General features: G+C 46.1%; 2 protein-coding genes across 2 annotated transcripts in view; one reads left to right on the top strand and one right to left on the bottom strand.

The window, feature by feature from the left end:
• Positions 1 to 16031, top strand: part of Slc4a8 (solute carrier family 4 member 8) — a 67760-nt gene that overhangs the window by 33690 nt on the left and 18039 nt on the right. Inside the window, exons 10-17 of the mRNA XM_027396610.2 lie at positions 346 to 492; positions 1807 to 1907; positions 7223 to 7397; positions 7948 to 8081; positions 9169 to 9414; positions 10836 to 10941; positions 11881 to 12042; positions 15670 to 15783. Coding sequence (XP_027252411.1) covers positions 346 to 492; positions 1807 to 1907; positions 7223 to 7397; positions 7948 to 8081; positions 9169 to 9414; positions 10836 to 10941; positions 11881 to 12042; positions 15670 to 15783 — 1185 coding nt within the window. The remainder of the gene's footprint in view (positions 1 to 345; positions 493 to 1806; positions 1908 to 7222; positions 7398 to 7947; positions 8082 to 9168; positions 9415 to 10835; positions 10942 to 11880; positions 12043 to 15669; positions 15784 to 16031) is intronic.
• Positions 1177 to 1494, bottom strand: LOC100772789 (40S ribosomal protein S21-like). The gene has a single exon (XM_035440882.1). The coding sequence runs from the start codon at positions 1478 to 1480 to the stop codon at positions 1229 to 1231; it is 252 nt and encodes an 83-aa protein (XP_035296773.1). The 5' UTR covers positions 1481 to 1494; the 3' UTR covers positions 1177 to 1228.

Consider the following 16031-nt stretch of genomic DNA (forward strand, 5'->3'; position numbering starts at 1 on the left):
AACAGAATTTCTGTAAGCCTTGTTCTTTGTCCTGGGGAGATAATAGGATGACTTTAGAGTCATGTCTTGCCTCTTTGACACCTGGTCTCACTCTGTAACCAGCTTGGCCTTCCAGCTGAGGTGATCCTCCTCCATCGGGCTTGGCTTCACAGGCATATTCGCCTCCACACTAGGCTTTGGGTTCCTTTTAAAAATCTGTGTATTTCTCTAAGCACTAAGTTTTATGTCTTAGATGCCCATGCCAGGGATAAAAATCAAGAGGCTGTATCCCTTTCTCACTGTTCACTGGAGGTTCTGTAAATAAAATAGTTTTGAGTTTTTCTAAGTTTTCTTTTCCTTCTGTAGATTTTTCATGATGTGGCATATAAAGCAAAGGAACGAGACGACCTTCTGGCAGGGATTGATGAGTTCCTGGACCAAGTGACTGTGCTCCCTCCAGGGGAGTGGGACCCATCCATTAGAATTGAGCCACCCAAAAATGTCCCTTCCCAGGTAATGTATGCATATAAGCTATTTGTAGCTGCTGTTTCTTCCACAAACAAGTAAAATTATGTGGTTTATGCTGCATATACAGAGACACACCTGTTTGGGAGCTCGTGAATGTCAGAGTAGGAATAAAAGATTAATCTCAATAACAGGTAGGAGGCCAGGTGTTGGTGGCACACACCTTTAATCCCAGCACTCTGGAGGCAGAGGCAGGAGACTCTGTGAGTTCAAGGCCAGCCTGATCTGCAGAGTGAGATCCAGGACAGGCTCCAAAGCTACCCAGGGAAACCCTGTCTCAAAAACCAAAACCAAAACCAAAACCAAACAATAACAGGTAGGCTCAGATTTGATGAGATATCACTGTTAACTAGGAATGGATTTGAAGCCAAACTTGGAAGGACTTTGATATAGAATGGCAGAGGGGAGAGGGCAAATATTTCTTAGATGTACATTACAAACAAAATAATTGAGTAGGGAAAAAAAACATGGTATAATCAAAGAGCAAATAAGCTTCCAGGTAGTTCCCATCCATACTAAGGATGGGAAGAGAGCTCCGGTGTGTACCAGATGAGGCCAGGCATTTTTATCCATGTAAATTTGGCTTTCCTAGATACGCCCCCCCCACCTGCTCTCTTATCTGTAGCTTATAGAATTAACTGATCTTCTAGGTTGAGATTTTCTTTATTTTTATTTTTTACTTTCTCACTTTTATTTATGACAAACACTCCCCCATGTCTTCTGGTCAAAAGTTCTTTGAGACAATTCCATCAGCCTTAGCCAGTCGGAGAATAGAATCATCTGACTTGCCCATCCTGCGAATGGCCCCGCAGATGGCATAGGTTTTAAACTGACCATTAAACTGGCCCGTGCATCTGTCAACCTCGGCCACATTCATCTGGATGGACGCGTGGTCCTTGGCGCCAATGATGCAGTTGCTTGCGGAGCATTTCCGAGGCACGTACAGGTCCACGAACTCACCGGCGTTGTTCTGCATGTCGAGGCCGTGCCTGCTCTTTAGGCCAGAGGAGCGCAGACAGGACTAGGTTGAGATTTTAAAGGATGGTGAGATACAGGGATGCAGATTTGAAGCTGGGGTTTAGGTCATATCTTATTTCTAGTTAGGCATCAGATTCTGTTGGGGAAGTTGTTTTCTATGTGTAAATACACACATCTCCCACATCCGTGAAAGTCAGTTGCATCAAATGAGCAATACACGCAGAAGCCATGAACATTTGAACATTTTTCTGGCTTTTGGACATAGGGGCAGAGCAAAGACAGAGAGATGCTGACTTGACTCATTTTGTGGTCTTTTGTCAAAAGGAAAAAAGGAAAATGCCTGGAGTTCCAAATGGAAACATTTGCCACATAGAACCAGAGCCACACGGGGGACACAGTGGGCCAGAACTTGAACGGACTGGGCGGTAAGTTCCAAGACATTGCTCACTGGCAGATGCCAGGTTAAGGAATGAGGCATCCTTGTTTGTGGTTGACTTTCAGATGGAACCGTCTACTGTACATATTATGGATGTGTCTAATATTGTATTCATTCATTCAGGTTTATAAAACCATTTATTATGTTCTGCCTGTCCTCTAGCTCTTTCTAGACATTGTTTCCTCTGATGTGAACAAAACCCCTTCCTCTTCCTCATTGTCTGGCATTCCCCACTTGCCCTTTGTCTCTACTCAGATGCCAATTCCTTTGGAAAGCCTTCTAGTATTTTCTGTGGCTAAAAAGGTACTTCTACAGTATTGACCTTTAATTCCTCCTCTTACCTCACCATTATTACAGCCCATATCATATGTCATTATTATTCCTTGTTTTTTTGTTTGTTTGTTTGTTTGTTTTTTTTTTGGTGTATGTATGTTTCTTGCTAGACTGTTGACTCCAGAAATTAAATACTGTACTGTATTCCTGGCACTCAGCACAGTGCCCCTCATCAGAGTAGACACACACTGTCAGATGAATGAATGAATACTTTTAGCATGATACCTATGTGTGGCATGGAATGGACAAGGTATGAGGAGATGCTGGATCATCATTTTAGGATGAGAAACTCCCTGAGGGTAGTAGGAAGGTAGGTGTTTTATTAGGTGTGTGTGTCTGAAATCTGCAATTCCCCGCCAGTATTTTAAAGAGAGGTGTCCAAGGAAGAGGTCCTTTACGGTAGGTGAAGGTAACTTGTCCACAGACTAGGAAGTCCGTTTCCCAGGTAGGAAAGAGGTAAGAGGATGATGTGAGGCATTGGTTGGGGAGAAGGCTGGGATTGGTCCTAGATGTGTGTTTTGTCCACAGAGGGTCCAGTGGGTGGGAGTGGACTCACCGTGGAGATAATTTTCATGTCATCTCCCTGTTCCTTTTCTTCTGGAAGCTCAGGTGTTTTGTTTAATTGTTTTAATATAGTGCATGATTTATTTTTCTACTCTTGGAAATTCATGGAGAAGTCAGGGAGGGGACAGAGAAATGCGGGGTGGGGGTGGCCCTTAACTAGCACTGTCCTGACAGAGGACTGCATTTTTCTGATTGCAAGGATGTGTTTGAAGGTGACTCTGTTCCGGGATAACATTGGCAGAAAGGAGGAGCTCTTGAATGGAGGTGGCAGTTGCTAAAGGGAGCAGCCTAAGAGACAGTCAAACCTTTTGTTTCAAGTTCAGAGAGGAGAGTGGGAAGCTGGTGTCTGGTGGTGGTGAGGGGAGCATCTGGCAGTGAGGGGAGCTCCCAGTAGTGAGGGGAGCATCCAGCACTGAGGAGAGCACTCAGTGAGGGGAGCATCCAGAGAGGGGCTCCAGGCCCCCAGGGCAGAGGCTGGGTCTGATAACACTTCAGAGTTACAGTGTATCTTTTTTATGTATAACTGAGTCTGTACCCAGGTGTAGTAGTTACAGTGTATCTTTTTGATACATAACTATGGCTGTACTCAGGCATAGTTGAAGCAGTTGGATTGAAGCAGCAGTTTTCTCAAGCAGTCATCTGTGCAGAAGTGAGATTTCAGGTTCCCTCCAGTTCTGAGGAAAACAGAACCTGAGAGTCCATACTTAAAAGCGTCATTCCATGGGGCTTTGGGCCACCATTAGATTGGATTTCAACAGGTGTAGGGTCTTGGAAACTGTCTAATTTTCACAAGGAAAACACCAGTGACGGATTATCACACACTTAATCACAGACCCAATGATCTTAACTCACAAATACAAATAGGATTCAGAAGAGTTTTGCTTGTTTCACACAGCAAGGACTTCTGGGTGTGACAATGCTAAGAGAAAGCTGTGGCCTCTTCCTGAGCTGATGTCATCTTCAGACTACCTAGGAAAGGGCAACAAGGCCATGGCCTTCTTGTCACAGTGGCCTCTCAGGCCAGGTGACATCCCCCACCACCACACACACACACACTTCTGAGAAAAATCACAGTTCCAGGCCAACTCTGGCCCCTAACCCACTTAAAATTATTTAGTAAAAGGTGAATGTGAACCTTGGATTTGTTAAAAGTTTCTGGAGTTTTCTGGACTGCATAACCACAAAACACACGTTTCTAAATCTTTACACTATTTGTTGTATAGTTTTGAATGTGGATGTTTCTTTATGCATATCATATTGCAGAATCTTGAGGCCAAAAGCAGAGACTTCTGGACAGTTATCTGGACAGTTATCCATGTTGGGTGAAGAGGTATTTGGAGATCAGGTGGAATGGACCCTAAGGATCAGGAAGACAGTAGGAAACATTCCTCTGCGTTCTGTGTTTTCTGGCCCTCTGAGCCAGGGTTAAGACAGTGTAGGGAGGCTTCCTGATGCCAACACAGGAGGGATATCATGTGACAAAGCAGGAAGTGTGACTAGATGCTTCCCCACAGCCCAGGAGTTCTGCAGCAGGGTCCTCTGGGAAAGGTTTTTGGGGTAGATTTATATCCCTTATTTGGGGTACAAATTTTTGGGAAGGGTTAATGACAAAAAAATGCAGAGCTGCTGTCTCGATGATCCCCCACACTTCAAACAGGTCTCTTTCAAAGCTCACCAGACAAGTGGACGGCTGGCCTGTCCCTAAAGCCTTCCAGGGAAGGGTTCCCTAAGTCAGTGTTCCAGAGCCTAGTGAGCCCTCTACACGGGTAAGTCTGTTCTTGCACCAAGCTTAAATTCCTATCTTTGTGTGCCTCCTGCCCCTAAACACTTGAACATCAAGAGCAATGTTGAAGGGAGAGGAAGTTTCAAGTATGAAGAGAAGCATCCATATCTAGTTAATGTCTGCATTCCTGTCTGATTTTATGAATGAATGAGGTATGGGGCTGACTCTAAAAGGAGTAATCAGAGTTGAGTGGTGGTGGCGCTTACCTTTAATACCAGCACTCTGGAGGCAGAGGCAGGTGGATTTCTCTGAGTTCAAAGCCAGCCTGGCTTACAGAGTGAGTTCCAGGACAACCAGGTTACGTGATAGAGAGACCTTATCTCAAAAATAAAAGAAGTAATCAGAAATTATTCATAATTTTTAGTCATGCCGTTAGTGTGACCCTGGTACCCGCCTCTCAAGCAGTGCTAGGTGGATGTCTGTCTCATGTAACTGTCTGCTATTTCCTCTGTGAAGCCTCCTGTGCCAAAGGCTGGCCATTGGGGTAGCATCTCAAGGGCCCTCAGTGGGGTGGGTGTAGGGGATTCTTTCTCTTCAGATGGAGGTTGTTGGTGAAAGGTTATAGGCTCCTGGTACAAGATACTGTTGTAGGGAGGACCCAGAAATACTTGAATAATGAACGCTGCAGTTTAATAACTGCCACTGCAAAGGTCCCTCAGGGTCTGTTTGTACAGAGAGAGTAAGACGAAGTGGCACTCTGTTTTAAATCAGGTCTTTGGTCCCAACCCCAAGTCTGACCTTTGGTGAGATAGGCTGGCTCCTGGAGATAGCACATTTGCCTGAGCTGCTTTGCCGTACATGCCAGTGCTAAAGCGGGTCCCGGGGTTGGCTTTCCTGCCAGATGGTGATGTTACTGGTATAAATGGAGGAATGGTGCTTCAGCCAGAGGAAAACAGTGAGTGGGCAGTTTCCACCCCGTGTTCCCTTCTTCACCCCCACCTCAGTCCAGTGCTGAGCAGGGTTGGCTGGCTTGTCTCCTGAGGGTAGGTTCCAACCTCTTTACAGTTCCCTAGGCTCTTAGGAGAAGAGGCAAACAACAGCCATACTGTCCTCCAGTAGAGAAAATGGTTTTGTTGTTGTAGTTTTCTTATTATAGAAAATTCTAAACTTGTAAAAAAGAGTTATGTATATATATATACATATACATATATACATATACATATACATATACATATATATATGTCACCCAGATACCTACCAGCTGTCACCAACATTTTACCAATTTTGTTTCATTTATTTCCTCTCACTTGTCTTTATGTTTTCTAGATTCTGTTAAACTAAATCATGGTTATCATTTTTTTCCCTGTAAATACCTCAGTATGTATCTCATTTAGTAAGGGCATTTCAAAAATAGTTATGCCTATCTCAAGTCTAACAAGATTAACCATCTTTCTTTAAATTAGCCGGTGCTCAGTCCGTGTTCATTTTTCTGGAGATTATTAACATCTTTCTGGAGTTTATTTGTTGATGTAAGATGCAATCACAGTTTGCATTTATTAGTTCCCTCCCTATTCCCCTCCAACCACGCCATCCATCTGAAGCCAGTGTTGTGTCTTGTAGCTTCCCTGTGGTACTAAGGCTCCACTTAGGAAGTGGCTCAGCTGGGGGCAGTGTTCCTCCTCAGTGTGTGTCTTGCTCTTCATTGGCCTCCTTTGCCAGGGCCCAAAAGCTGCGATGGAGCCCTACTGATTCTCCCTCCTGAGTAGCCCTTGAACTGACCAATTCTCCTCATCGCAATCCATGCTCCTTCACACTGCCACAAGGTTCTAGAATGCATGTTGGATGCTGATGCTCCACGGTTTAAAACCCGTCACTAACATGGGTTGACATGCTGTTAGGATTAGGTTCCAATCCCTTGGAACCATTCGCAGTCTCCGTGACTCTGTTTCTCCAGCCTTGTCTGTTAGTTTTTTGCCCTTGTGCTGTTGGTCTCTGCTAGCACTTTGAACTCAGCACATGTTGTCACCCTGGGGTGTCCCAATGCTGGTCCCTCTGCCCTGTCTGGCTGTCTCCCGGTCCTTCCTTTGAGTCCCTGCTGAGTGCCCCTCCCCAACCTGTGCTACCCCAGCACCCACCGTCATGCATCGCCTGCCATCCTGCACTAGACTGTCGGTCTTGGAGAGCAAGGGCTGTGTTTGTCTTGCTCATTGCTACAGCTCCAGTGCCTGGCCTTGTGCCTGGAACTAATTGTCTTCTACTTGTCAGGTGCATGAGTCAGTCCTTATGCAGAGACTGAGGCAGGGGGCTGCTCAGAGTGGAAATGTGCACGAATAGAGCTTCATACCTTAACAACACTGGTAACCTGAGCTGCTTTTCACATTTTCTCTAACAGCTTAGAAACTGAAACGGAAGCTAATAGTTGCCTTCTTGTTACTTTTTTGAATGTTGCTAAGTGGGCAATATGCATACCTAAATTCAGTTTTTAATGCTCGGTACATATTCAGTTTTACCATATGCCATACCCTTGGTTATAATAGAATCTGTCTATGCCAAAGAGATGTGCTTGGGGTGAAGTTGAAGCTACAGCATTACTGAGCACGTTTGAAGTCCTTTCAGATGTGTTGTGCTCTGTGTCCCTGTGGAAGAGGGACTGTGTTCGAGGCCTGTCCACCCTGTCTCTTCAGGCTGTTTGGGGGCTTGGTGCTGGACATCAAGCGGAAGGCTCCCTGGTACTGGAGTGACTACCGGGACGCACTCAGCTTACAGTGTCTGGCCTCCTTTCTGTTCCTGTACTGTGCCTGCATGTCACCTGTTATCACCTTTGGGGGACTGCTTGGAGAAGCCACTGAAGGACGTATAGTAAGGACTTTTCATCATTTCTAATGGTCCAAAACAAGACTTAAAACACTGTGGTGGCATCCAAGTTCTTTGGGAGTCCCTTACCTAGGCAGTGCTGAGGAGATTGGATCCTGTGTCCTGAATGACTGGGTTTTCTGACCTATGTGGGAGCCCAGGCCTGCTTCCTGCACACGGAGGAGCCCAGTTCTGGCTCCCACTCGCATCCCTTCTGCTTGTATGCCACCTTCAGTAGCTGGTTGCCTGGATCAGTGACTCTGTGGGATGGGATGTCATGTGAGTGACATTGTGCTTTTATATTCCTTTGAATACCAAACTGAGCCGAAGGATAAAACTTAGTTGAGGAATCATGGCAGATGGTTTGGTACCTGAATTATTAAAGTGGCATTTGTTTGCAAGAGCTTAGGCACTGTGTACCCCTCATTCTTGCTTAGAAGAAACACAAGCAAATGACTGTCAAGGCATGGAGCAGCTAAGTCAGTGTAGGTAAGGCAGCTGTTCTCTGCGGAAAGCTGCGGACGGCCTCAGACTCTGATTTCTTTCTCCTCCACAGAGTGCAATTGAGTCTTTGTTTGGAGCATCCATGACAGGGATCGCCTACTCCTTGTTTGCTGGGCAGCCCCTCACCATCCTGGGGAGCACTGGCCCAGTGCTCGTGTTTGAGAAGATCCTCTTCAAATTCTGCAAGTAAGATGTTGTTTTCCCCTATGGTTGCTAGGCGTAGCTGCTGGGCATGGCTGCCTCTGCTCAAGCCGAGCACCAGCTCCTGTGCAGGCACACAGTCTCAGACACACAAACCTGAGGGCAGTTGCCTCCAGCCGTCTTCCCATAGCTCCTGTAGCCACAGGCCACCTTCTTTCCAGAGCCTGCTTAGCGTCTGTTCTCCATTGCTCTTTGTCTTTACATCTTTAATCTCTTAAAGATATCAGTCTTTGAGGTTTTTTTATATTTATTTTATGTGTATGGGCGTTTGCGTTTTGCCTGCGTGTATGTCTATTCACCATGTGTGTGCAGTGCCCATGGAAACTAGAAGAGGGTGTTGGATCCTGTGGAACCAGAGTTGCAGGTGGTTGTGAGCCACCACTTGGGAGCTGGGAATCAAACCCGGGTCCTCCAGAATTACAGCCAGTGCTCTTAACCATGAGCAGTCTCTCCAGCTCTATTTATTTTGAGCTAGGGTCTCTTTGTGTAGCCCAGGCTAGCCTTGCATTCACATTTCCTCTGATGTGGTCTCCTGAGTGCTGGATTGCAGGTTTCACCATCATGCCCAGGTGGGCTTTTTAATTTTTAAGAAAAATATCTTAACTGACTCAGACTCCCTCCCTTTTATGTTTTAGGGTAATTTTAAATTGGGTCTACTGTCCTTTCTTCATATTCTGTTTGTGGATGGTGGTGGGGCCTAGCAATGCTCTAGTTTCCATGCTATAAGGCCCTTTTCTCACCTTGTATTACAAGTAAAAACACACAGAGCCAGAGCCGTCCAGTCTTCTCACTGCACGACCACACTTGTAATCACACTGGGTAATAATGGCAGACATTTTGCAATGCACTGTTTTCTTCCTTCTCTGTTCTCTGGTCTTTACCCTGCAAACAGCTCTAGTGAGGAAGATCTTGAACACATTGTCCCAGGCCTTTACTGAGGAGCACATCCGTGCAGCCTTAGGGACAAAGGGTGGCAGTGCCGGTGTGAATAAGCTGAGCCGAATCAGCCATGTGTCCCTTTTGTCTCTGTGCCTGCCTTCCATGTTTCTTCATGAGCATCTGTGTTTTTCAGGGACTACGACCTTTCATACCTCTCCCTGCGAGCCTGTATCGGGCTGTGGACTGCCTTCCTGTGTATCGTCCTTGTGGCCACTGACGCCAGTTCCCTCGTCTGCTATATCACTCGCTTCACAGAAGAAGCATTTGCCTCCCTGATTTGCATTATTTTCATCTATGAAGCAATAGAAAAGCTGATTCACCTGGCAGAGACCTACCCCATCCACATGCACAGCCAGCTGGACCACCTCAGCCTCTATTAGTAAGTGTGCCTCCCCTGCCTTTCTTCTTCTTCCTTTGTTTTCACTTACAGAGTTAGGGACTTTCTCTTTACCACGGCATGGTAATCAAGTAACTTACACTGTTACGTATTTGACAATGTAATACATCTACGTAAGTAATAATGCTTCTTCATCATGTTCACCCCAATTACTTTCCCTCCATCCTGCCACCTTCCACCGGTTCTTCCTTCTGTCCCACCACTCTGCCTCCTCCTTTCGTGTCTGCGTGTGTGTGTGTGTGTGTGTGTGTGTGTGTGTGTGTGTGTGTGTGTGAGAGAGAGAGAGAGAGAGAGAGAGAGAGAGAGGGACCCACTGACTTTGATTGGGGTGGCTTCCGTGAGTGTGGGTTGTTTACATGAACACAGACCTTTTGCCAATGGTTAGACCACTGGAGAAATCACTGCCCCTTTTTCTAGCAACGTGCCATAGTCTAGCAACCTGCCATGTTGTTTGCTATAGTCTCCTTGTTTGACACTGTGTTCCCAGCTAGCTGACCCGCAAGGTTCCAGGTACTCCGTCTCCACTTTGATCTCCATTCTAGGTGTGATGGATTGCAGCTGCACACAGTGTTCCTAAGTGTCTAATTCTAGAGATTTAAACTCAGGTTCTCATGCTTGTATAGCAAGCTGTTTGCCCACTCAGCAACCTTCCCAGCCCTGAGATTGTTTTGTTTAAAAGACTAAATGTAGTTTTTAGGCTTCCTTCTGTTGAGATCTGAATTTTAATTCTGTTGTAAAAGGTGTGGCTTCTAAATGTACAGATGAAGCAAAAGTGGTGAGAATGGCTGTCAGTTGACCATACTGATGCAAAGCATGCTGAGGTTGGGAGGCAGCATGGTGGCCTGTGGGGACACTGTGTCTAACCTGGATGGATGAGAGAGAGGAGGGAGTAAGGGAGGCGGTGGAGCAGCCAGGCCTGGCTCAGCTGGAGTAGGCAGGAAATTCTGTGTAGTGGGAGATACACTCCAGGAGGTTCTAATGTTTAAATAGAAGCATGATGGCGGGCATGGGAGTCAGGCATTGACACTTGAAGGAAGTTGTTGAGAACTGATTGCAGCATCAGGACCTCCTGTGTCGATTGACTCATAGCAAGATCTTAAGAGATAGAAACCAAACAAGGAACCTCCAAGGCTTATTCCTGGCATATCGCAGGCCCTATGGCCATATACCATTTTATTCAAGACCTACATACTGATTGAGTTGAACACGTCTTTAGTCATGACCAGCTGAAGAGTGTGGTTGTGTTGGTAAGTTGTCTTCAACCAATAGGACCCATCTCCAAGATCTGAAGTCTATGAAAAAGAAAGGAGGTAGGCTCTGACAGAGCCTTTGACCTGGTTATGGCTAAGAGTACCTTAAATTAGCTGGCTGATTCTGTTAGAGATATTTTCTTCTTTCCATAGCTGCAGATGTACACTCCCAGAGAATCCAAACAACCACACTTTGCAGTACTGGAAGGACCACAACATTGTGGCTACAGAAGTGAACTGGGCGAACCTGACTGTCAGTGTAAGTCTGGGCATGGCTAGAGGCCCTCTGTGTGACCACCAGGTCTATGAAGGACTTCTAGATGGAGGTAGAGTAGTAGGACTTTCAGATGCTGGACCCTGGCATTTACACTTAAGCCAGATGTGGCACACATCTGTAGTTCTAGTCCTTGGGAGCCCGAGGTGGAAACATGATAGTTTCAGGTCATCAGAGAGACCCATTTCGGGTTACAAAGGGCCATTTTGATCATTTAAGCAGTGACTATGTGGGAGCCTGTTACTGATTAGCTCTGTTTTATCATATTGATATACTTACAGGTTTCTTTGCTAACATCACTACGTTTTATCATGCTAACATCACTACGTTTTATTTATAAGTTATATTGAAAAAAACGGGTATTTTTTGTGATGGTGTATGACCCTCCGGTAATGTGGGCTCTCACTAAGATGTTTAAGATGACTTTTATGCTCTGAAGTGTTGCAGTTCCCATCCATGTGTGCCCATTTCTTATCAGAGTCTCTCCCCAACATTTAGGAAATTTGCCACTAATGGCAGTGATAGCTTTATTGCATTTCTGTGTGTTTATGCAAACATGATGGCTGGTTTTCATTTAAAAAACTCACAATAATGAATATTCTTTTTAAAAGAGCAATTATGAAAGCTTTATAAGCCTAAATATTTATAACCAGTCTTAAAGGTTCTCTCTTCCCAGATCCTCAGGAGAAGTGTTTGTACCAGGCAGGTCTAACTTCATGTCTGAGTGCATTGGTTAGGACCACCCCATGTTCTTGACAGGGATCTGCTGGTGAGGGCTCTAGCTGCATGGTGGTGGAGCAGACAGTGCTGGTGGCCTGAGATGCCCAGCGAGTGTGGTGTGGCAGTGCATGGCGAACTCAGAAAGCAGTAGCTGTTTGTTTCCATGTGCCTGCCTTCTGTAACTCAGAATTCCTGTTCTTCCAGAAATGCCAGGAGATGCATGGAGAGTTCATAGGATCGGCGTGTGGTCATCACGGACCCTACACTCCCGATGTGCTCTTTTGGTCTTGTATCCTCTTCTTCACCACCTTCATCCTCTCAAGCACCTTAAAGACATTTAAGACGAGCCGCTATTTCCCAACCAGAGTAGGTAGCTGCTCATACATTACTTTTGTGTTAAGATTCTAACAACAGATCCGATTCTCAGCCCCACGCTGCTGTAGAGATTGGCAGCATGGAGGGCACCAGCTGTCCTGATGAGTGGCTGCACTGTGGCAGGCTTTTCTAGTGCTCAGCAGCCCCTTTCAGAGCTCTATGGTATGGAGTAAGGATGCTTGCAGCCTTTTTTGATTGAAAAGCACCAGGTAGGTTGAAGGTGGTACTGATATTCTCTAAGATTACATCTCAGGGTTCAGGATGCTGTTGAAGCCCATGTCTGGGATTCTGAGACACTGGGGATGTAAAGCTAGAACAGGCTTGCTGGAGAAATTGGCTTGTGTGCTTTAAAGGACTCAAAAGCTCCTCCCCAGGCATGGTTCCTGCCATAGATGAATTTCCTGGCTGCAGAAACCAGCCTGTCCTTGACTTGGATTCCTTCCCTGATGAGCAGGTTTTCTGCTGGTTCAGGCAGAGTGGGAATTAGAGGCCTGAGTTTGAGCAGCTGTGTGGGCCATGGCTTCTGTGAGGGCTCTCATTCAGTCACATCCACATGCCAGAGTACATGAATTTATAGGTCTGGGGCTTGGTTGGTTACTTGCTGTGTATATATATATCCATGGCTGAAACCTATTCTTAGGCCTTAGTGAGCCTGCAGAGTAGCCAAGGGAAGCAGCAAAATTAAATAAATTCACAACCATTTCCTATCTGGACAAATATTTAACAAGTGGCTGTTAGATGCCGACCAGTTGCTCAAACCTGGGTAAGTGCCATGGGGGACACAAAGTTAAAGATATCTGCAGGGTCAATGAGATGGCTCAATGGGTAAAGACCCTTGCTGCCAAGCCTGATGACCTGAGTTCAATCCCTGGGACACACGTGGTGGAGACAGAACAACTTTCTCAGGTTGCCCTCCATCTCCATGTGTGTCATGGTGTGTGCATATACACAGAATAAGTAAATAAATTAACACTTTTAAAAATAACTCAAAAGTAGTAGCTTCTGGTGGGTGTGAAGGGAATGTCCAGGGGACAGTTGGTACCATCTGTCTGGGAAGTCAGTGCTGTGGGAATTCAGAGGAAGAAGGATGACAGGGCCCAGGGTGGCCATGGTCATTTCATGGCAGGCATGGGGATGAGTCTTCAGAGAATGCATGGACAGTCACGATGAGCAAAACCATGGGGAGTGTGCTGCAAATCTGAGGCATCAAGGCAAAGTGAAGTTAGCAGTGATGCTGTGCGTGGCAGGATGTTTTTACCTCCTCTCTGTGAGGAGCTGACCAGGGTGCACATCTCTATCTTTCAGTAAAGCTCATCTAAATGGGGTCCTCTTGGGACAGGCCTTAAAATGGATGGTAAAACACATGCACACACACACATGCACACACAAGCACATGTACACATATACATATACCACACACACATCCATACATGTACACACATGCACACACATGCATGAACATCACACACATACAGACCACACACACAAATACACACACACCACACACACACACAGAAATGCACACTTACCACAAACATGCACATATACCACGTGTATATATGTACTAGTAATACACACGCTTGCATGCATGTATATACATACCACATGCTCATTCACACACACACACACACACACAGACACACACACACACACACACACAGACACACACACACACACACACACACACACACACACACAGACACACACACACACACACAGACACACACACACACACACACACACACACACACAGACACACACACACAGACACACACACACACACACACACACACAGACACACACACACACACACACAGACACACACACACACACACACACGTGCGTCCGCACACACAGACACAGGAAATAAGCGCTATTGAAGAAAACGAAGCAGGAAAGAAGTACTGGGGGTAATGGCGAGTTTTTAGCAGGACCATAAGGGGTGTCAGCTGTGCTGGGGGACTCCGTCCGACACTGCCCCTAGCCTGAGGAATTTCAGTGAAAGCCTGTCCTTGACTATATCACAGAAAAGAATTTTAGGCAAGCTGATGTGAATAAGCTTGGTGAGTTTATTTTAAAGTATTTAGACAGGGTCATGTAGGGAAAGGACAGCACACACTGAAGACTTGCCGATGCTCTTAATTTAGTGCAGAGTGACACATAGGTGCTTCTCGTGGCAGATACGGGTGTGCAGTTTACAGCAAGGTTTGAGGATTGAGGCTTAAAAAGTAAGTAAAAACTTAGAGTCTCTGGGAGATGGTTCATCAGTAAAGTGCATGCCTTGCAAGCGTGAGACTGTGATGGTAAAAAGCGTGAACCTGGGTAAAAAGTCCCCGTGTCATGGTGCATGCGTGACTGTGATTCTAACTGTAGGGAGGTGGAGACTTGTCCCTGGGTCTTGCTGGCAGCACTCCAGCCTAATTGGTGAGCCCCATGTTCCCTGTCTCATAGGAGGTGATGGTGTTTCTAAAGGTGGTACCCAAAGGTCATCTCTAGTTCTCCACACACATGTGCACATATATGCACATGAAACAACCACACGCTGGTTTACATAAAAATTTTCCGGAAGTATTTTGTTTTGTATGAGGTTGTGAGATTGTGTCCTGAGGTGCACTGTTTAGATTTAGGGCCCAGAGAGGACTGCTGACTCAGTGGCTCAAGGCCTCAGACATTCAGGCTCTGAGTAAGGGTCCACTTGTCTCCACACCTTCAGGAAAACAAGCACTCTCGGCACGCGGATCTAGAGTGGGCATCCCTGTCCCTTCCAAGTATCTCCTTAGATTCCCTGTCTTTTTGTCCTATCTCAAGAAAATCTCAGAAAGAAGGTTGTGTTTGAATGAAGCTGTAGGGGACTTGAGTTCCCAGAGGTCACCTGGCAGAAATGTCGTCAGGTAGGGAGATGAGCAGTACAAAGATGCCGAGGTGGAGTGAGCCGGGCCAGCTTCAGAAATAGCATGAAAGAGTAGTACTAAAGGAAAGCAAGGGTGAGGGACCCGTGTGCTTGGGGCTTTGTGAACAGGTGGGACAGCACTGGCGGCTCTGTGCACTTCACAGGGAGGAGAGTGTTTTGGGTTTGAACTTGGTGAAACAAGGAGGCTTCTCGGGGTTTTGCTAGAAGGACATGATTCAACCTATCTAAGTTATTACTCCAGAAGCTATGTTCAAGAACACTGGAGGGCAAAGGTAAAGCAGTTACCCCAGTGAGAGGTGGCGGTGACAGGGGCTGAGCATGGGCACAGCTCTGGTGACAAGTCCTGCTCAGGTTCTGGGCATGTTCTGGATGTTGGCTGATAGGCTTTGTGGATGGATTGGATCCACGATGTGGGAGACATGAAGGTCTGAGATCTGGGCTAGCACATATGACCTCGGCTAGACCCAGAATTTGAGCCTGGGCCTGTGCATCCCAAACTGTTCCTTAGAGACTGGTCTTAATTACATTAGACTTGGTCAGAAGTTTGTTGTTCCATGTAACACACACACTGTGGGCATTTGAGTATACTAAAATAGTCATATAGTCTTGTATTAGTTTAGCTTCAAAATGTCTTTCTGAGACCTGGTAGCTCTTCCAGGTGCTTCCATCTTTGCTGTATTAACTACTCTGACTTTTTCTTGTGCCAGGTGCGCTCCATGGTGAGTGACTTTGCTGTCTTCCTCACCATCTTCACGATGGTGATTGTTGACTTTTTGATTGGAGTCCCGTCACCAAAGCTTCAGGTCCCCAGTGTGTTCAAGGTACGTGGGTCTTGGGAGCTTGGTGCCTGAGTGCAGGCTGATCTGAAGTTGATCTCAGAGGTTCAGTAAGCAAAATTTAATGTGTGTTATTATGAACACTGAAAAGTTTCTACACCCTGATAAGTCTCCCTGCCAATGCAGCAATCCAAATCAGACCAAATCAAACCGAATTAGAAAAAGCCCACATTTAATGGATACAATGCTCCCAGATGGCCTTCCAGGCCCCCAGAGAAGAGACAGGAAAGAGA

Source organism: Cricetulus griseus, chromosome 2 (assembly GCF_003668045.3).
Source record: "Cricetulus griseus strain 17A/GY chromosome 2, alternate assembly CriGri-PICRH-1.0, whole genome shotgun sequence".
Taxonomy (NCBI): Eukaryota; Metazoa; Chordata; class Mammalia; order Rodentia; family Cricetidae; genus Cricetulus; species Cricetulus griseus.

Coding starts and splice junctions, on each gene's coding strand:
- LOC100772789 (XM_035440882.1), bottom strand. CDS start 1,480: ATGCAGAACAACGCCGGTGAGTTCGTGGACCTGTACGTGCCTCGGAAA.